The sequence below is a fragment of the Pseudophryne corroboree genome, chromosome 11 (assembly GCF_028390025.1).
Source record: "Pseudophryne corroboree isolate aPseCor3 chromosome 11, aPseCor3.hap2, whole genome shotgun sequence".
NCBI classification, from domain to species: domain Eukaryota; kingdom Metazoa; phylum Chordata; class Amphibia; order Anura; family Myobatrachidae; genus Pseudophryne; species Pseudophryne corroboree.
The window spans coordinates 137,506,571-137,529,243 of record NC_086454.1 but is presented as its reverse complement, the minus strand read 5'-3'; the positions used below and the strand labels follow the sequence as shown (position 1 = coordinate 137,529,243).

General features: G+C 48.5%; 1 protein-coding gene and 1 non-coding gene across 2 annotated transcripts in view; one reads left to right on the top strand and one right to left on the bottom strand.

Annotated features, from left to right (window-relative positions):
- Positions 1–887: 887 nt before the first annotated feature.
- Positions 888–1,020, bottom strand: LOC134971114 (small nucleolar RNA SNORA57). The gene has a single exon (XR_010190241.1). It is a non-coding gene; the product is annotated as a small nucleolar RNA SNORA57 (small nucleolar RNA).
- A 326-nt stretch (positions 1,021–1,346) lies between these two features.
- MRPL49 (mitochondrial ribosomal protein L49) overlaps positions 1,347–22,673 on the top strand; it is a 100,993-nt gene continuing 79,666 nt past the window's right edge. The window contains exons 1-2 of the mRNA XM_063944848.1: positions 1,347–1,519; positions 18,955–19,117. Of these exons, the coding sequence (XP_063800918.1) occupies positions 1,457–1,519; positions 18,955–19,117 (226 nt within the window). The 5' untranslated portion in view covers positions 1,347–1,456. The remainder of the gene's footprint in view (positions 1,520–18,954; positions 19,118–22,673) is intronic.

Here is a 22,673-nt window from a genome sequence, read left to right as displayed (position 1 = left end):
GTTTACTCTAGCTTATTCAAGTGTTATTATTGCAACAAATTAATGTTCACAAGGCTGTATTAGCCACATGCTGGGACAGATGATCATAGTGTATACAAGTAAATATTGCTAATGCAGTGACTAGGTACTGGTCTGGCTACCTGCATTAACTACAGACCACAAGTAATGCAGGCTGAAATTATAACTGAAAGCGTTTGCAGAAAATACCAACTGCAGTCCCAGTACTATCAAGTGGGTAGCACTTCATATTTGTGATTCCCCCTAGAAGCTAGAGGCCTGATAAACTTCTTAGCATTTAGTACAACTACAAGCAAGCTTGCACAATTCCCCAACCTCGGGTCTCCACATACAGAGCAACATTAGTAACCGGAACGTACACTTCCATATCCAGACCATACAGGGAAGCAGCTGGTTGTCACGTGGCAGGGCACCTAAAACAGAACAGGACTTTCATGAGTGAAAGATTACAATTGCAGCTGCACTATACGGCATTATGCACTGGTACAGACATACAGTACTACATACACACTATACATCCCACCATGACAAATCACCCCGACCACTGAACAGTGCCGGATTAACGGGGGTGCCCAGGGGGTTAGTACCCCAGGCCCCCTGTTTTAAGGGACCCCCGGCCTGAGTTCTGCTGCCGAGGCAGAAGGGATCCACGCTGCCGGGGAGTGCAGCTGTGCAGGCGGCTTCCTCCCTACTCTCTCGGGCAGTACGGTCAGGGACTGATTCAAACAATCTCCAGCCTCCGCCGCCAGCAGCATCTCTCCTGGCAACAGTGTAGGCTGGAGATTGCTTAACTCAATCCCTGACCGTGCTACCCGAGAGAATGGGGGAGGAAACCGCATGGAATCAGTGTAACCGCGGCCACACACGACACTTGTCCCGGTGATTGAGGATAGAACCAGCCCAGGTAAGAGCAGGCACCGAAGACATAGCACCGGGTATCATCTACCTCCGTACATTACACGCAGGGGTACAGCCAACGCCCTGTATGCCAAGAAATAGAGGCTCAGTACAAAACAACCCCATCACACCGATCAGTGCTACCGCACACATAGGGCCCGGCGCCTGTACCACACCACCCCCATTATCATCAACCAAACTTACCTTCCAGCGTGCAAAGAGACAGAGAAACGGCCGGTTAGCCTTTATATACCCTCCTATAGACACGCCCCTATTCTGTCAGCTGATTGGTTATTGGGACCGAGACTTGGAACGCAGAAAAGGGCGGCAGTCGGTCGGAATCTTTCAAGGGTCATCACGGGAGTAAAGGCGGGGACATATTGGTACGCCTCATGGGGAGGGTCAGTCTCCGCCATATTGCTACACTTGCGCATGTGTACACCTGTTAAGAAGATTGGAAGTGGCGTCCATATTTCTACACCTAGTCACAGGGAAGCTACTGCTACTGCTGCTGCTGGCCTGGTCTCTCTACCGAGAAAAGATGGCGGCCTCCTTGCTGACAAGGGCAGCATTAGGAGCACTCCGAGTGGCTGTCAGGCTACAGGTACACCGCTGTTCAGGTTGCATTCATTTTAATGTAATTTAGGGGGATTCTGGCCATACAATAATATCAGGGAAGCTTATCTTCAGTACACCATGTTTGTCATACATGTTACAGGCGTGCAAGCTGTGGTTCTCTGTCGCTTGTGTAACTACAAGTCCCATTATGTCCTGACAGCTTCTGGCTTGCAGTATGTCTTAAGGGCCCTACACACTGGCAGATAATACTGCACGATATGAACGTTCCTGTTATAGGCCCTACACACATGCTGATATCACTGCACGATATGAACGAGATAACGTTCATATCGTGCAGTGTGGAGTCACCAGCGATGAACGATGCGCGGCCCCGCGCTCGTTCATCGCTGGTGACATGTCAGCTGTGCATGCAAGCCAATATGGACGAGATTGTCAATATTAGCATGCAGTGCTATGGAGCCGGGTAACGGGAGGGAGTGAAGAAACTTCACTGCCCCCCCGCCGCCGTATCGGCCGTCGGGCACCTCGGCGGCACATCGCCTAATGTGTAGGGCGCTTAAGTTAATGAACGAGAACTCGTTCATATTGTGCAGTGTGTAGGCATTAACGATGCGCGGCCCCACGCTCGTTAGTCGTCGGTGCCCCGTCGCTTATGCATGCAAGCCAATATGGACGAGATTGTCAATATTAGCATGCAGTGCTATGGAGCTGGGTGACGGGGGGAGTGAAGAAACTTCACTCCCCCTGCCACCAGGTCGCCCGTCGGCCGTATCCGCTGTTCGGCAGCTCGGCGGCAGATCTGCCAGTGTGTAGGGGCCCATTATGTTTTCTTGTAGCCTGTTCTATTCACAAGCAGGGGCTGGCTGGCAAGTTTTAAGAGCTCTACACGCTGGTCGATACCAGTGAAAGATATGAACAATATCGTTCATTAATGAATGAGATACCGTTCATATTGTTCAGTGTCTAGGCACCAACGATGAACGACGCGCGGCCCCTGCGCTCGTTCATTGCTGGTGCCGGCTCGTTTAAACATGCAGGCCAATATGGACAAGATCGTCCATATTAGCATGCATTGCTATGTAGCCGGGTGACGGGGGGAGTGAAGAAACTTCACTCCCCCCGCCGACGGGTCGCCCATCTGCCGTATCGGCAGTCGGGCATCTCGCTGAGTCTGTAGGTCCCTTTAGTGTGGAGCAGGGTCATCAAACCTGACGATCTCGCTAGCGGCATCATGTATGCCAATGAAGGGTGGAACTGCATACCTCCCAACATGACCCTGTCCAGGAGGGACAAAATGATCTGCTTCTGGACTTTTCTCTTAATGTATGATTGCTGGCACTTGTTTTGAACAGGTTAACCACTTAACTGATGATTTATGTTGTCAAAAACCGCTCCGAAATTGTCGTTTTTTTTTTTTATGAGTGAATTAGGTGAAGAACATGAATTTAACCCTATCCAAAATGATTTTAGTTAAAAAAAGAAAAAAATTTTTTTTTTCTTTTTGTAAAATATTTGTTAAAACATCGATCGGGAACATTGCGACCATCGCGGATTTCATTTTGAAAGCCGGGTTAGCCTCCAGGTATACTGGGGGTGGCTTGGGAGGGTTAATTTACACTCCACAGCGGCTGCCAGTGTCTGCAGCCGCTGGAGGAGGGGGATCCTGCCGGGCTGACCGATCAGCTGTGATCGGCAGCACAGCAATCAGTAGGGGAGAGTGCAGGGAGGCAGAGGGACCTTCTGGTCCCTCTGACAGCAGCAGTGGAGGGACGTTTCCCTTCACTGCTTCTGTTAACACCGTTTATCTGACTGGTCGCATCCTGTGCGACCAGGTCAGATAGAGCACTTGCAGGCATGGTCGCATCTGATGCGACCATGCCAGGCAAGTGGTTAACCACTTAACTGATGAATTTGTTGGGGGTTTTTATGAGTGAATTAGTTGAAGAACCAGAATTTCTCTGACGTCCTAAGTGGATGCTGGGACTCCGTAAGGACCATCGGGAATAGCGGCTCCGCAGGAGACTGGGCACAACTAAAGAAAGCTTTAGGACTACCTGGTGTGCACTGGCTCCTCCCACTATGACCCTCCTCCAGACCTCAGTTAGAATCTTGTGCCTGGCTGAGCTGGATGCACACTAGGGGCTCTCCTGAGCTCCTAGAAAGAAAGTATATTTTAGTTTTTTTATTTTACAGTGAGATCTGCTGGCAACAGACTCACTGCAGCGAGGGACTAAGGGGAGAAGAAGCGAACCTACCTAACTGGTGGTAGTTTGGGCTTCTTAGGCTACTGGACACCATTAGCTCTAGAGGGATCGACCGCAGGACCCGACCTTGGTGTTCGTTCCCGGAGCCGCGCCGCCGGCCCCCTTACAGAGCCAGAAGCAAGAAGTGTTCCGGAAAATCGGCGGCAGAAGACTTCTGTCTTCAACAAGGTAGCGCACAGCACTGCAGCTGTGCGCCATTGCTCCTCATGCACACCTCACACTCCGGTCACTGATGGGTGCAGGACGCTGGGGGGGGCGCCCTGAGGGCAATATAAACACCTTGGCTGGCAAATCATCACAATATATAGTCCCAGGGCTATATATGTGATAAATTACCCCTGCCAGAATCCATGAAAAAAGCGGGAGAAAAGTCAGCCGAAAAAGGGGCGGGGCTATCTCCCTCAGCACACTGGCGCCATTTTTTCTTCACAGTGCAGCTGGAAGACAGCTCCCCAGGCTCTCCCCTGTAGTTTTCAGGCTCAAAGGGTTAAAAAGAGAGGGGGGGCACCAAATTTAGGCGCAATATGTGTATACAAGCAGCTATTGGGGGAAAAATCACTCAGTTATAGTGTTAATCCCTGCATTATATAGCGCTCTGGTGTGTGCTGGCATACTCTCTCTCTGTCTCCCCAAAGGACTTTGTGGGGTCCTGTCCTCAGTCAGAGCATTCCCTGTGTGTGTGCGGTGTGTTGGTACGGCTGTGTCGACATGGATGAGGAAGGTTACGTGGAGGCGGAGCAGAGGCCGATAAATGGGATGTCGCCCCCTGTGGGGCCGACCCCAGAGTGGATGGATAGGTGGAAGGTATTAACCGACAATGTCAACTCCTTACATAAAGGCTGGATGACGTAACAGCTGTGGGACAGCCGGCTTCTCAGCCCGTGCCTGCCCAGGCGTCTCAAAGGCCATCAGGGGCTCAAAAAACGCCCGTTACCTCAGATGGCAGACACAGATGTCGACACGGAGTCTGACTCCAGTGTCGACAAGGTTGAGACATATACACAATCAACTAGGAACATCCGTTGCATGATCTCGGCAATGAAAAATGTGTTACACATTTATGACATTAACCCAAGTACCACATAAAAGGGGTTTTATGTTTGGGGAGAAAAAGCAGCCAGTGTTTTGTTCCTCCATCAGATGAGTGAATGAAGTGTGTAAAGAAGCGTGGGTTCCCCCGATAAGAAATTGGTGATAAAGCTAATTATTTATCTTATAACATTCACTGTGTGGGTAAGAGACTCAGTACGCAATTGGCGTATGGGGTACCGTAAGGGTACACACTTAGCGTAGCAGACGCTTAGCCGTGGTCGAGACGCACATGCGGCACGCTCGCTCACAGCTTAACGCTTGGTGTCGACTCACAGCTTAACGCTAGGCGGCCGACTACCGTAATGCTACGCTACCAGCGTAGCGGACGCTCGTGACCACGAGGGGAACACGAACGGCGCAGACGCTCAGTAAACCTTGTATGCAACACACAGAAAGGATATGCTTATACTGTAAACCTTGTATTGAAATACTGTAGCGATATAACGCTGCTTAACCGTGTTAATACAAAAGCTGTTTGAGCGATTGAGACGCTCTGAATACCCTCAGTAATGTAATAAACACACAATACCTTGCTAAGGTTCCAACACCTTTACTAACAATATCTAGCTATGTAAAAAAGGGAAAACAGTTAACAGTTCATACACTACAGGCTAACATCAATATCTAAACATAATAACTACACATATACAATATACAACAGTTTAACAATTACAGAGAGAGAGAGAGTATGGCAGATACAGAGAATAAGTTGGTTACAGAGAGTACTTACACACATGGGAATGAATCGCAGGTGCAATCTGGAAATCCAGCCCTCAGTTAATCAGTGATGAAAACCTTGTGGAGAGTAGAGTCTTGTGTCCCCAAGCCTATTGCAAACTATATTTATGTACTAGCTCAAGACATACTACAATAGATACTGTTGTGCCCTCTTTCCATTGGTTAGGGGGTGGGACATGTACTGCACCTGGGATCATTGGTTAGTTCAAGAAGTGGGCGCTGGCTAGGATTTTTTAGTATTCTAAATTCCTCTCTGGTTGTATTGTGGAAACCTATTGTTTGGATCTTCCAAACAAACTCTGTCTCTGGGCTTTGTTTACCCCACGGTCACCTCTTTCAGTTGAGACAATGACATCTCAGCACTCATTATTCTGGAGAGAAACCTGGACCTATTCATAAACAAAGGTGTAAACCCTCTTCATAGAATCTCAAAGCTTAGTGTAAATAAGGCTATTTGTTTTCAGTCTGTGGGAAAGAGGTGACTGAATTCCAGTCACCCACCCTGCATTTATGTGTAATTTATTCTGAATGCAATTAATCTTATGTTCTACTTCTGTGCATAACCATGAGCAGGAACTATGCGAATCCCTCCCAACTGTCATAGACACAACACTTCTTCAATACCCCACAGCTGGACACCATACACTACCCTCCAACCTTTGTCTGAGCCCTCCCAGCATGCAAAGAGGAATCTCTCTGTCTAAGAGGTTTTAAACTTACCATACTTGCTGACATTATGAAGGGGGATATTAACTATAAAACGCATTCTATTGGTTAAATATGTAGCGATCGAGTCGCTCGCTAGTCGCACACAAACACCGCCGTAAATACCCATCTCCATGCGCAGGCGACGTCAGAGCGTCCCCTACGCAACCTGAGGGGATGCGTACGCACGGGGGAGTCGGTGCGCGAGCAGCGGGCACGTGCATTGGGGTTAGTACAAGGCATCATAGGTCGCTATATTTTTCGACTTTGACACTGGTAATTTCTAAAAAGTTACTGCTGGCGTACCCTTTCCCGCCAGAGGATAGGTCACGTTGGGAGATATCCCCTAGGGTGGATAAGGCGCTCACACGTTTGTCAAAAAAGGTGGCACTGCCGTCTTAGGATACGGCCACTTTGAAGGAGCCTGCTGATAAAAAGCAGGAGGCTATCCTGAAGTCTGTATATACACACTCAGGTACTATACTGAGACCTGCAATTGCCTCAGCATGAATAGTGCTGCTACAGCGTGGTCTGATACCCTGTCAGATAATATTAATACCCTAGACAGGGATAATATTTTGCTAACAGAGCATTTTAAAGACGTCGTCTTATATATGAGGGATGCACAGAGGGATATTTGCCGGCTGGCATCCAGAATTAATGCAATGTCCATTCTGCCAGGAGGGTATTAGAGACCCGGCAGTGGACAGGTGATGCTGACTTTAAAAGGCACATGGAGATTCTTCCTTATAAGGGTGAGGAATTGTTTGGGGATGGTCTCTGGGACCTCGTATCCACAGCAACAGCTGGGAAGAAAATTTTTTACCTCAGGTTTCCTCACAGCCTAAGAAAGCACCGTATTTTCAGGTACAGTCCTTTCGGCTTCAGAAAAGCAAGCGGGTCAAAGGCGCTTCCTTTCTGCACAGAGACAAGGGAAGAAGGAAAAAGCTGCACCAGACAGCCAGTTCCCAGGATCAAAAATCTTTCCCCGCTTCCTCTGAGTCCACCGCATGACGCTGGGGCTCCACAGGTGGAGACAGGTGCGGTGGGGGCGCGTCTCGGGAACTTCAGGGACCAGTGGGCTTGCCCACAGGTGGATCCCTAGGTTCTGCAAGCAGTATCACAGGGATACAAGCTGGAGTTCGAGGCGACTCCCCCTCGCCGTTACCTCACATCAGCCTTGCCTGCTGCCCTCGGAGAAAGGGAGGTAGTACTGGCGTCAATTCACAAGCTGTACTTCCAGCAGGTGAAATCAAGGTACCCCTCCTTCAACAAGGCCGGGGTTACTATTCCAAAATGTTTGTGGTACCGAAACCAGACGGTTCGGTGAGACCCATTCTAAAATTGAAATCCTTGAACACTTATATACGAAGGTTCAAGTTCAAAATGGAATCGCTCAGGGCGATTAGTGCAAGCCTGGAGAAGTTCATGGTATCACTGGACATCAAGGATGCTTACCTGCATGTCCCTATTTACCCTCCTCACCAGGATTGTCATTACCAATTCCAGACGTTGCCGTTGGTCTATCCCCGGCACCGAGGGTGTTTACCATGGTAATGGCCGAAATAATTATCCCGTACTTGGACGATCTCCTTATAAAGGCGAGGTCCAGGGAGCAGTTGTTCGTCGGAGTAGCACTATCTCGGGAAGTGCTTCAACAGCACGGCTGGATTCTGAATATTCCAAAGTCGCAGCTGGTTCCTACGACGCGTCTACTGTTCCTGGGGATGGTTCTGGACACAGAACAAGAAAAAAGGGTTTCTCCCGGAGGAGAAGTCCAAGGAGTTGTCGTCTCTAGACAGAGACCTCCTAATACAAATATAGGTGTCAGTGCATCAATGCACGCGAGCCCTGGGAAAGATGGTAGCTTCTTACGAAGAAATTCCATTTGCCAGGTCCCATGCAAGGATCTTCCAGTGGGATCTGTTAGACATGTGGTCCGGGTCGCATCTTCAGATGCATCGGCGGATAACCCTGTCTACAAGGGCCAGGGTGTCGCTGTTGTGGTGGCTGCAGAGTGCTCATCTTCTAGAGGGCCGCAGATTCGGCATACAGGACTGGGTCCTGGTGACCACGGATGCCGGCCTTCGAGGCTGGGGGGCAGTCACACAGGGAAGAAACTTCCAAGGACTATGGACAAGTCAGGAGACTTCCCTACACAAAAATATTCTGGAACTAAGGGCCATTTACAATGCCCTAAGTCAGGCTAGACCCCTGCTTCAACACTGGCCGGTGCTGATCCAGTCAGACAACATCACGGCGGTCGCTCATGTAAACGACAGGGCGGCACAAGAAGCAGGATGGCGATGGCAGAAGCCACAAGGATTCTCCGATGGGCGGAAAATCATGTGTTAGCACTGTCAGCAGTGTTCGTTCCCGGAGTGGATAACTGGGAAGCAGACTTTCTCAGCAGACACGAACTCCACCCGGGAGAGTGGGGACTTCATCCAGAAGTCTTCCAAATGATGGTACACCGTTGGGAAAGACCACAGGTGGACATGATGGCGTCCCGCCTCAACAAAAAGCTAAAAAGATATTGCGCCAGGTCAAGGGACCCTCAGGCGATAGCTGTGGACGCTCTGGTAACACCGTGGGTGTACCAGTCAGTGTATGTGTTCCCTTCTCTGCCTCTCATACCCAGGGTAATGAGAATAATAAGAAGGAGAGGAGTAAGAACTATACTCTTTGTTCCGGATTGGCCAAGAAGAGCTTGGTACCCAGAACTCCAAGAAATGATCTCAGAGGACCCATGGCCTCTGCCGCTCAGACAGGACCTGCTGCAGCAGGGGCCCTGTCTGTTCCAAAAGTACCGCGGCTGCGTTTGACGGCATGGCGGTTGAACGCCGGATCCTGAAGGAAAAGGGCATTCCGGAGGAAGTTATTCCTACGCTAATTAAAGCTAGGAAAGAAGTGAACGCAAGCCATTATCACCGCATATGGCGGAAATATGTTGCGTGCTGTGAGGCCAGGAAGGCCCCAACAGAGGAATTTCAGCTAGGTCGATTTCTGCACTTCCTACAGTCAGGGGTGACTATGGGCCTAAAATTGGGTTCCATTAAGGTCCAGATTTCGGCTCTATCGATTTTCTTCCAAAATAGAATTGACTTCACTGCCTGAAGTTCAGACTTTTGTTAAGGGAGTGCTGCATAGTCAGCCCCCGTTTGTGCCTCCAGTGGCACCGTGGGATCTCAACGTGGTGTTGGATTTCCTGAAGTCGCATTGGGATGAGCCACTAAAATCCGTGGAGCTAAAATACCTCACATGGAAAGTGGTCATGCTGTTGGCCTTGGCGTCGGCCAGGCGTGTATCAGAATTAGCGGCTTTATCATGCAAAAGCCCTTATCTAATTTTTTTATATGGATAAGGCGGAATTGAGGACTCGTTCCCAATTCCTTCCTAAGGTGGTATCAGCTTTTCATGTGAACCAACCTATTGTGGTGCCTGCGGCTACTGGGGACTTGGAGGATTCCAAGTTACTGGACGTAGTCAGGGCCCTAAAAAATATGTTTCCAGGACGGCTGGAGTCAGGAAAACTGACTCGCTATTTATCCTGTATGCACCCAACAAGCTGGGTGCTCCTGCTTCTAAGCAGACTGTTGCTCGCTGAATCTGTAGCACGATTCAGCTTGCACGTTCTGCGGCTGGACTGTCGCACCCTAAATCTGTAAAAGCCCATTCCACGAGGAAAGTGGGCTCTTCTTGGGCGGCTGCCCGAGGGGTCTCGGCTTTACAAATTTGCCGTGCTGTTACTTGGTCGGGTTCAAACACTTTTGCAAGAGTCTACAAGTTTGATACCTTGGCTGAGGAGGACCTAGAGTTTGCTCATTCGGTGCTGCAGAGTCATCCGCACTCTCCCGCCCGTTTGGGAGCTTTGGTATAATCCCCATGGTCCTTACGGAGTCCCAGCATCCACTTAGGACGTTAGAGAAAATAAGAATTTACTCACCGGTAATTCTATTTCTCGTAGTCCGTAGTGGATGCTGGGCGCCCATCCCAAGTGCGGATTGTCTGCAATACTTGTATATAGTTATTGCCTAACTAAAGGGTTATTGTTGAGCCATCTGTTGAGAGGCTCAGTTGTATTTCATACTGTTAACTGGGTATAGTATCACGAGTTATACGGTGTGATTGGTGTGGCTGGTATGAGTCTTACCCGGGATTCAAAATCCTTCCTTATTGTGTCAGCTCTTCCGGGCACAGTATCCTAACTGAGGTCTGGAGGAGGGTCATAGTGGGAGGAGCCAGTGCACACCAGGTAGTCCTAAAGCTTTCTTTAGTTGTGCCCAGTCTCCTGCGGAGCCGCTATTCTCCATGGTCCTTACGGAGGCCCAGCATCCACTACGGACTACGAGAAATAGATTTACCGGTGAGTAAAATCTTATTTTAACCTTATACAAAATGATTTTAGTCAAAAAAATAATAAAAAATAGTTTTACTTTAAATTGTCCCCACAAACATCGATCACGAACATTGCGACCATCGGAAACATCGTGGCTTTCTTGTTGAAAGCTGGGACAGCCTCCAGGTACACAGGGGGGCTTGGTGGGGGGGTAATTTACAGTCGCCAGTGGCTGCTATTGTCTGCAGCCGCTGGAGGGGGGGATCCTGCCGTGCTGACTGATCAGCAGCACGACAATTAGTAGAGGAGAGTGCAGGGAGGCAGAGGTTCTGGTCCCTCTGACACAGGGCTGACCAAACTGGTCCTCGAGATATACCAACAGTTCATGTTTTCTAGGCCACCTGGAGATCTGTAGAATTTGTCAGCGAGGAATGAATGCAGCACATCTTAATTAGTAATGACTACACCTGTGCACCAGCTAGGTGGTCTGGAAAATGTGAACTGTTGGTAGATCTCGAGGACTGGTTTGTCTAGCCCTGCTTTGACAGCAGCAGCGTAGGGAAGTTTCTCTTCCCTGCCGCTGCTAGCACTGTTTATCTGATGCGACCATGCCATGCAAGTGGATAAATATCGGGCATTTACACACTCGGACAGTATCAGTGAGTAATGACTACACCTGTGCAGCTGCTGGCTGACCTGGAAAACATGTTTGGGGTCCTGAGGAGCGAGTTTAAGAACATATGCCAGAGGTTCCCAAACTGTGTGACATGGCTCCCTGGGGTGCCTCGGGACACTTGCAGGGGTGCCCTGGGTTGGTGGTCCAGGACCAATTCAAATTATTCATGGTCAATATAATAGGGAAAACCAGTGCTGGTGGCTGCCAGTTATACAATATGTGGCCAAACAGAAGCAAATCTTGTCCTCCACCACACAACTGACCCTAAAGATGACATATAAATGCGATCTACTTAATGTAATTTCTCTTACGTCCTAGAGGATGCTGGGGACTCCGTAAGGACCATGGGGTATAGACGGGCTCCGCAGGAGACATTGGCACCTAAAAGAACTTTTCCTATGGGTGTGCATTGGCTCCTCCCTCTATGCCCCTCCTCCAGCCCTCCGTTAGATTCTGTGCCCAGAGGAGAAGGGTACACTGCAGAGAGCTCTCCTGAGTTTTCTGTGGAAAAAGAATTTTGTTAGGTTTTTTTATTTTCAGGGAGTCCCTGCATCGTGGGACTGAGGGGAGAGAAGCAGGCCTACTTAACTGATAGGCTCTGCTTCTTAGGCTACTGGACACCATTAGCTCCAGAGGGAGTCGGAACACAGATCTCACCCTGGGGTTCGTCCCGGAGCCGCGCCGCCGTTCTCCTCACAGATGCCGGAAGATAGAAGACGGGTGAGTATGAGAAACAAGAAGACATCTCAGGCGGCAGAAGACTTCAGATCTTCATGAGCTACCGCTGCGCGCCATTGCTCCCATACACAACACACAGACAGCACTGATGGGTGCAGGGCGCAGGGGGGGGCGCCCTGGGCAGCAATAAACCTTGTTTCTCTAACGTCCTAGTGGATGCTGGGGACTCCGTAAGGACCATGGGGAATAGACTGGCTCCGCAGGAGACAGGGCACTTTAAGAAAGGGGTAACGTCTAGACATTACCACCGTATTTGAAAAAAGTATGTCTCGTGTTGCGAACACAGGACGTTTTCTCCTTTTTCTACAGTCAGGCGTGGATTTGGGCCTACGTTTAGGCTCCTTGAAGGTCCAGATTTCGGCCTTGTCCATTTCCTTCCAGAAACAATTGGCTTCCCTTCCTGAGATTCAGACGTTCTTGAAGGGTGTTCTGCACGTTCAGCCACCCTTTGTGCCTCCCACGACACCTTGGGATCTTATCGTGGTGTTGCGTTTTCTGCAATCTGACTGGTTTAAACCTTTACAGGAGGTGGACCTTAAGCTTCTTACGTTGAAGACTGTTACACTGTTGGCCTTGGCTTCCACAAGGCATGTGTCCGAACTCGGGGCGTTGTCTCACAAGAGCCCCTATTTGATTTTTCATGAGGATAGAGCTGAACTCAGAACGCGTCAAATTTTTTCCTAAGGTGGTGTCTACATTTCATATCAACCAACCTATTGTGGTTCTGGCGAGGGCTTAGAGCAGTGGTTCCCAAACTGTGCGCCGCGGCTCCCTGGGGTGCCGCGGCGCTGTGACAGAGGTGCCGCAGCCTAGCAGCCGATTGTCTGCTTTTTTTTTTTTTTTTTACTTCCGCCTGTCGCTACGGAAGGGGAGTGCTGGCAGCAGGAGAGGCAGGCCAGTGTGGCCGGCGCCGGGACGTGCTGTGCGGAATGTATCCGCATGTGGCTTCGGGAGGGGAGTGCGGGCAGCAGGAGGATCAGTGTCACAGTAGTGAGTAGTCCGCTCAGTTAGCCGGGGCTAGCGGGTGCTGGCGGCAGCAGCTGATATACAGTGCGCACAGTTAGGGTCGGGGGGCGAGCCGGAAGGAGAGAGTGCAGGCTGATTACCACAGTGTGCACAGAGCCGGCGCCCGGAGGGGAGGGGAGGGCGCAGGGGCAGGGAGAGTGTGCAGGCGGCAAGCTGCAGCTGGGCAGTGTGGAGTGGCTTGCAGCTGGGCAGTGTGGAGTGGCTTGCAGCTGGGCAGTGTAGAGTTAGCCAGCGGGGGAGGGAGGAAGAGGAGAGCTGCGGCTGGCCAGTGTGGAGTTAGCCAGCGCAGAGGGGAGGGGAGGGGTGTTTGTGCGGGATGTGCTGTGGCTGTGCCCAAAGTTAGCCAGCTCAGGTGCTGGGGCAGTCACCCTGTGGGGAGGGGAGGTGTTATTGTGCAGGTTGTGACCGGGTGCTTTGGGGAACCTGTGACTGGAATCAGCCGGCAGGGGGTGCAGGTGTAAGCAGGTTGCAGTGGCCGAGGAGTGCCCTGGAGTGGCCGAGGAGTGGCCGAGGAGTGCCCTGGAGTGGCCGAGGAGTGCCCTGGAGTGGCCGAGGAGTGCCCTGGAGTGGCCGAGGAGTGCCCTGGAGTGACCGAGGAGTGCGCTGAAGTGGCCGAGGAGTGCCCTGGAGTGACTGAGAAGTGCGCTGAAGTGGCCGAGAAGTGCCCTGGAGTGACCGAGGAGTGCGCTGGGCAAGGGTCCTGACGGCTGATTGAAGTCCTGGCCGCTGTGACAGAGGAGCTGGCTGAGAAAGTGAGTAAAATATTAATATTAATATGTGATACTGTATGTGAGATGCTGCATAGGAAAATCTATAGGAGGGGGGTGCCTGCTATAAGTGACTTATATCTCCCATAGTTAGCAGCGCTGCTAATAGCCCTCTGAGCACTAGTGACTCTACAGTGCATGCGCAGGACGCCGAAAAAATAGGCGCAGCACCATTTTTTCGGAGTCTTGTGCATGCACTGTGGACTCTGGCACTGTGCCAGAATCTCTAGTGCTCAGTGCGCTAGCAGCGGCGGTGGCGGCTACGGGAGAGGAGGGGGCCCACACGAACACCAATGGACGCCGGAAAGGTAAGTATCGAATAAATGGGTGCAGTGTGTGCGGTGCGGCCCCCCTCTGGACCCAGGGGCCCGCACACTCTGCACCAGTGGCGGAACTAGCGAGCGGTGGGCCCAGGTGCGACAAAATGCTTTACCCCCCCCTCCCTCCATCCCATCCAAGTCCACCCCCTCACCCCTGGAGAGGATCTGGTGAGGGGAATTTGCTCAGGGCCAGGGAAATGGATACCTAGCAACAGTGCCGTAACTAGACATTTTAGCACTGTGTGCAAGAAACGGCATCTGAGCCCCACACAATGTAAAACAGGGGCAATGCAATTACACCAGGTAGAGCCCCTTTTACACATTACGGCGGACAGATTCCCCCTTTTTATACATTACGGCAGACAGCTTCCCCCTTTTTTACACATTACGGCAGACAGCGTCCCCTTTTTTACACATTACGTCAGACAGCGTCCCCTTTTTTGCACATTACGGCAGACAGACAGAATATATATAGACAGACAGACAGATAGAGAGATAGATAGAATAGATTATACTTACAGTCTCCGCTGGCAGTCAGGCTCCTCGGTGCAGGCAGTCAAATACTGATAACATTGGTTTGACCCAACTACTTTAAAAAAAGGGACAGTTCGGTAAGTATTTTGGCTTAAGGGTGCCTTGAAAAAGTCAGGAAGACCCAAAGGGTGCCTTGGACTAAAAAAGTTTGGGAACCACTGGCTTAGAGGATCTACGTGAAGAGGACTGCTCGTCACAGAAAATCTGACTCGCTGTTTGTTCTCTAGGATCCCAGGCTTATTCTTCGGCAGGATTGCCAGTGCCGAAAGTACAGGCCCACTCAACTAGGTCTGTGGGTTCTTCCTGGGTGGCTGCCCGGGTGTCTCGGCTTTACAGCTCTGCCGAGCATCTACTTGATCATGATCGAACCGGTTTGCTAAGTTCTACAAGTTCAATACTTTGGCCTCTGAGGACCTAAAGTTTGGTCAATCAGTTCTGCAGGAACCTCAGCACTCTCCCACCCGGTCTGGGAGCTTTGGTACATCCCCATGGTACTAATGTGGACCCCTGGACCCCGATCATGACCAAGTAGACCAGGGGTGGCCAAACAGTCGATCGATCGCGGACATGCGACCAGTCGATCGCGATCCTCCGCCCAGCCACCCGAAGCCGCGCCTCTCCTGCCTGCCGCCCTGCCCCTCTGTCTGGTCTCCGGCAGTGACGGCGGACTGTATAGCTCAAATCAGGTGCCGGTTCGTTAGCCAATGAGAGCTCGCGGACCGGCGCCTGATTTGAGCTATACACGCTGCCGTCACCGCCGGAGATCAGACTGAAAAGCAGGGCGCTCGCCACACAGCAACGGTGAGCTCTACTATGGGGGCATATCTGGCATTGTGGGCATATGGCTCAGTGGGGTCATATCTGGCACTGTGGGGGCATATCTAGCACTGTGGGCACATGGCACTGTGGGGGCATATCTATAATCTGGGACTGTGGGGTCATATCTGGCACTGTGGGCACATGGCACTGTGGGGGCATATCTGGCACTGTGGGCACATGGCACTGTGGGGGCATATCTATAATCTGGCACTATGGGCGCATATCTAGCACTGTGGGCACATGGCACTTTGGGGGCATATCTGTATGTGGCACTGTGGGGTCATATCTGGTACTGTGGGGGCATATCTGTATCTGGCACTGTGGGGGCATATCTGGCACTGTGGGGGCATATCTATAATCTGGCACTGTGGGGGGCACATCTAGCAGTGTGGGCACATGGCACTGTGGGGGCATATCTGGTACTGTGGGGGCATATCTGGCACTGTGGGCACATGGCACTGTGGGGGCATATCTGTAATCTGGCACTGTGGGGGCATATCTAGCACTGTGGGCACATGGCACTGTGGGGGCATGTGTGTATCTGGCACTGTGGGGGCATATGTGTTTGAGGTTTTTACCTGTGGGGGCCAATGTGTTATTTCGTGTGAGGCAGTGATTACACTCTGTGCAGCAAGGCTGTCCCTTTTTTTGTTATACCATGCCCACGTTTGGTTATGCCACGCTCCTTTTTTTGTGCACGCCTGCGGCGCGCGCTATTATTCTTCCTAGGTAGATCACAAAAGCTTTCAAAGTAGATCGCCGACTCCAAAAGTCTGGCCACCCCTGAAGTAGACGCTCGGCAGAGCTGTAAAACCGAGACACCCCGTGCAGTCGCCCAGGAAGAACCCACTTTACGAGTAGAGTCGGCCTTAACAGATTTTGGACACGGCAAGCCTGTCGTAGAATAAGCATGCTGGATAGTGAACCTAATCCACCGAGAAATTGTCTGCTTAGAAGCAAGACACCCAACCTTGTTGGGATCATAAAGGACAAACGGAGCTTACCGACTTCCTGTGACGAGAAGTTCTCTTCACATATATTTTCAAAGCCCTCACAACATCCAAGGACTTTGAGTTAATTGAGTAGTCAGTAGCCACTGGCACCACAATAGGTTGGTTGATATGAAAAGCTGACACATCCTTTGGAAGAAATTGCTGACGCGTTCTGAGCACAGCTCTATCCTCATGAAAAATCAAGCAGGGACTCTTGCATGACAATGCACCCAATTCTGATACACGTCGAGCAGATGCGCCTTCCAAGTAAGAAACGTTGACGTCCACATCCTGTAAAGGCTCGAACCAATCCAATTGCAGGAACTGCAGCACCACATTAAGATCCCAAGGTGCCATAGGAGGCACAAAGGGTGGTTGAATATGCAGAACCCCTTTCAGGAACGTCTGAACCTCAGGAAGAGCCGCCAATTGTTTCTGGAAGAAAATGGACATGGCCGAAATCTGGACCATAATGGAGCCCAAGCGTAGTCCTACATCCACACCTGCTTGCAGAAAGAGGAGAAACCGTCCAAATTGAAACTCCACCGCAGGAAACTTCTTGGATTCACACCAAAATACATACTTTTTCCAAATCCGATGGTAATGTTTGGACGTTACTCCCTTCCTAGCCTGTATCAGGGTAGGAATGACCTTTTTTGGAATGCCTTCCCGAGCTGAGATCTGGCGTTCAACCTCCATGCTGTCAAACGTAGCCGCGGTAAGTCTTGATAGGGGAACGGCCCATGTTGGAGAAGGTCCTCGCGAAGAGGAAGAGGCCTCTGATCCTCCAGCAGTAATTCCAGAAGATCCGTGTACCAAGCCCTTCTTGACCAGTCCGGAGCAATGAGGATCGCCTGAACTCTTGTTCTTTTTATTAGTTTGAGGTATGAATGGAAGTGGAGGGAACACATACACTGACTGGAATACCCACGGAGTTACCAGGGTGTCCACCGCCACTGCTTGTGGGTCCCTTAACCTGGAACAGTACCTCCGAAGCTTCTTGTTGAGGCAAGAGGCCATCATGTCTATCTGAGGGACACCCCATCAGCTTGTTACCTCTGCAAATACCTCCAGATGGAGGCCCCATTCTCCTGGATGGAGATCGTGTCTGCTGAGGAAGTCCGCTTTCCAGTTGTCCACTCCCAGAATGAAGATTGCTGACAGCGCCACCGCGTGCTTTTCTGCCCATAGGAGGATTCTTGTTACCTCTGACATTGCCGCTCTGCCCTTCGTTCCGCCCTGTCGGTTTATGTAGAACATTGCTGTTACATTGTTCGACTGAACCTGAATGGCCTAATCTTGCAGAAGATAAAAGTTGCGGTGTAGTGCTCACCATCGGTGAATAGAGAGCTTGGGGGCACGCCCCCACGAGTGACTAACAGGGGCCATGTGATGAGAGCCTGCCCCCTTTCTGGAAACGTGTGCGCCTGTGGCATGAGCAGAAGTTCACCCCTTTCCACCCAGCTCCCTGACCAAAGTTCACCCTAACGTGAACACTATGTACTTTTTACTTGTCTGTCATCTACCTCATTAATAAAGAGATTAATATTACAGTATAAGTCATCCCGAATATAAGCCGAGGCACCTAATTTTACCACAAAAACCTGGAAAAACGTATTGACTCGAGTATAAGCCTAGGGTGGGAAATGCAGCTCTAGCCGTACACAGCCCTCATAGTGCCAGATATGCCCTCATACTGCCAGATATGCCCCCACAGTGCCAGATATGCCCTCATGCTGCTAGATATGCCCCACAGTGCCAGATATGCCCTCATGCTTCCAGATATGCCCCCACAGTGCCAGATGTGCCCTCATGCTGCCAGATATGCCCCACAGTGCCAAATGTGCCCTCATGCTGCCAGATACAGTGCCAGATGTGCCCTCATGCTGCCAGATATGCCCCACAGTGCGAGTTACTTACCCTCCATCGCTCCCGCGCCATCTTCTGAAGGAGGGACACGGAGGGCACAGCGCGCGGCTCTCCTGTGTCCCTCCTGCGTCTCCGGCGGCAGCGGCTGTCTTCTGAAGGAGGGACATGGAGGGCACAGCGCGCGGCTCTCCTGTGTCCCTCCTGCGTCTCCGGTGGCAGCGGCGTGTGTGTGTGTTAAAGGAAGTGCCGGTCCATGCACTTCCTTTAAGACACGCACGCAGGAGGGACACAGGAGAGCCGCGCGCTGTGCCCTCCCTGTCCCTCCTATACTGACTCCAGTATAAGCCGAAGGGGCTTTTTCAGAACAAAAAAAGTGCTGAAAAAGTCGGCTTATACTCTAGTATATACGGTATGTATTGAGTAAGCTAGGCAGTCTGTTTCTCTCTGAAAACCTATCATTGTGCCGCCTGTATTCAAGGGATGTCCGACAGTCTGCAGCAAGTATGATCCAGTTGTTCAGCTGGACAATTGGGAACCTAATGCATGGGCCTTCCGTGCTATTAACCTCTTTTTCTTTCCAGCGCCCATGCAGTAGGCCAGCTGCCAATGTGACCTCTCAGTATCCGGGCATTATAGAATCCCAAGAAGAATTTCACTTTGTGGAGCGTCTCATACCACCTACTAAAGTCCCCAAACCACCAAAACATACAGAAATCACTCCATCTGGGTGGATCCCCCCTAAAGGTACTGTGCTTGTTTGTTTAGATATGGTAGGGTACACCTTTCAGTAGGCCAGTGGCATACAGCCGGGCCCCTGATCTGGTGTAACTTCTTTAGGGTTCTCACCTGTCATATATATACAATGTCCAGATAATCCGGCACTCCCAGTAATGTCCAACCGCCTGTGTGCCTTTGTCCAAAAATCAAATATGTAGAGGAGTCAGAACAAACAAATGTTCAAGACAGGACATGGCACTCCAGGACTTGGTATAAATGACATCTCTTCATCTGTTTGTTAGAAGCATTAGCACGACCTGAGGAAGGGTCCCGCGTGACCCGAAATGCTGCATCGTTTGTAACATGCTGGCTTTTGGAGTGATGCAGGTCGTTGATTAAGTGGATATATTAAAAATAATTTATACCAAGTCCTGGAGTGCCATGTCTTGTCTTGAACATTTGTTTGTTCTGACTCCTCTACGTATATATATGTGTGTGTGTGTGTGTGTGTGTGTGTGTGTGTGTGTGTGTGTGTGTGTATGTATATATATATATATATATATATATATATATATATATATATATATATAATATATATATATATATGTCGAAAAAGTATAAGACCTTTCTCGCGCTAGAGATATGAAGAGCTACACCATAGGGGAAGTACCCCCTGTTAGACAGGGTACAATGGTTATGAATAAAAAAGATAAAGTTTCCCCAGGGAGCTGGTGATATTCTTTGGTATATCAAGAGTTTTCACTTATACAATAAAAAATCATGAGAAATAGACTTATTTATTTAATAAAATACAGTAAAATAAGTTGTATCACAATATGTCCAAAGTGACAATCAACAATGTTTCGTACAAATATTGGTGTTGGTAACAATTCATTTCAGTCACATATCGACATGATGATTGATCCTCCTTGAAGGAATGACAAAAATCGCTGTCTTAACCCTATATATATATATATATATATATATATATATATATATATATATATATATATATATATATATATATATATATATATTTTGTATATGTGTAGGAAGTTGGGTTTGATAATGATGTCTCCACAACAGCTTCAATGGGCAAACATATTTTAGCCTTCTGCTGTGTTAGATGAACAGAAAATGCAAGCTTGCAGAGACCTGATGTTTTCACAGATACAAATTTTCATGGGAGTTGCTTCATCTGATGTTTCTTTGTATAGTTAAGGCTTCCTTATGGTACCCATGACCACCCATGGCACTCCTGAAAGTATTACCCAGATCAACCATAGCATTAAACCCACCTGCCTAATTTGTGGAGATCTCCCTCATGCTGCCAAAACAGCTCTGACACATGGAGGCATGGACTCCACAAGACCTCAAAAGATGTCCTTGGGTGTCTGGCACCAAGACATTAGCAGATCCTTTAAGTCCTGTAAGTTGCAGGGTGGGGGGGCCTCCATGGCTCAGATTTCTTTTTCTAGCACATCCCACAGATACTCGATAGGATTGAGATTTGGGGAATTTGGAGGCCAAGTTAACAACTTCCACTCTGCAATGGTCCTCAGAGCATTCCCGAACAATCTTTGCATTGTGTCAGGGTAAATGGGTTTAGTGTCTGCACACTCAATACAATTTCCAGGTTTTATGGATGTGTGAGGTTCATCGCCTCACATCCATTAAAAAGGAGCCCCTCTTATCAAATAACAGATAATATCCTATATTTACAGGGGGTGCTGTCAACTGCAGTGTACATTCATTAGGGTTTGTGGAGAAAAAGAAACAGAGGAATCTGTAATATTGACGCACTAAGTAGAGGTATTATTAAAATATAACTTTTATTAGATATACATTAAATTATATTCTGAATCATTGGTCCAGACTACAGTGAAACATAGAGTTAAAAAATTGACAGTACTAACATATATGTGAATAAAGAGATGAAAAATGTGAATAAAGATTTTTTTAAAAATGTGTCCACGTGTGTTTTAGTATAGGGTCTTATTTAGTAACCGTATGGGCATACTGGTGCCAAAATCTATGATCTTTATTGTCCCAAATGGTCTATCCCCACTGAATCCGTGTTCCTAGATCATAAATCACTAAACTATTATTTAAGAGTATATTGATTCTATTTTTACACACATATTTTTGTTAGGATCCTGAGATTGAAGTGATATTTCTTCACTTAGAGCTGATGGGAATATGGCAGTTCCCGTATTCAAGTTTCACAGCTCACACTTATCTCTGTACTTGGCTAATATTCAATTATGCTGGAAATATCAGCACTATATATTGCTTTCCTTAGAGGTATGCCAACCCCAATTATATTGGAAAGCCAACTATTTATCAGTACAGGACATCACTTGCATAGCCCACACTGTTAAAGGGAGTGACCCTTATTTTTTCAGTGTGATTGGGCTGCCCCGTAGGGATATAATGATCCAACTTCTTATATATATATATATATATATATATATATATATATATATATATATATATATATATATATATATATATATATATATATATATATATATATATATATATATATATATATATATGTATAGTGATATTGATCTAGGTTCAGTGGTTAATAATATGGATAGAATCATTCATTAAATGGCAGCATATGCCCTCCCACTTATGTGAACGAGGAGGATTTATTTTAATTTATAATGCCAGGTAATTCGAATCTATACACATTAAATATAATAATATGTGGAAAAAATGGATCTAACCTATCAAGAAGGATTTATTAATATGGATGGAGACAAAACACAGCACAAGGTCTTCAATTTCAAACTTTTTATGGCACATAGATTAAACTGTGCTGTCTCACTGACAGTGAGCGTAATTATTCAGCTGCCAGCTGGCTTATTGATGTTGCCAGTGAGATTGTTACAATGTATTGAGTTAAGTATGGCTGTGGAGTATGTTGCAATTCTCTTGTTCTCATATGTTTTCAGTCGTGTTTGTTACAAAATATGACATTCCACTTAGAACAAGAGACTGCTCACATCACACTGATAAAATGGTGCAAATATTGTAATTTGCACAAATGCTTAAGTAGCTGGTGCTATTCCAGTGTGTTATACCATATATAGCACTTAACAGCTATCTATTGCATATTATATATGTTCCATCCAAGACTATTATGGCATACACATTCATTTATTTAATTTTAGTTTGTCTTTTAATTTTTTAATGTGTAGCTTAAAATCCTATAAGACTCTGTTAGATCAATCCAATGTGAGAGGCTCACATTGGTATCTATTCCTCCCGTGTCAGTGGTCCGTTATCCACTGGCATTATTGGCATGCACTAATCACTATATGCCTTCTCATGCCTTCACTAATAATGAAGCCTGGTCTCATTCATAAGTGGAAACAGTTTTAGCAGTTTTAACAATTAACAATTATATATATTAAACATTCCTATATGTATACACACGTGGACACACTGTGCCCAACACGCGTGTTTCACTGCGCTATTGCAGCTTCGTCTGGGTTTTTGCTCCCCGACGAAGCTGCAATAGCGCAGTGAAACACGCGTGTTGGGCACAGTGTGTCCACGTGTGTATACATAT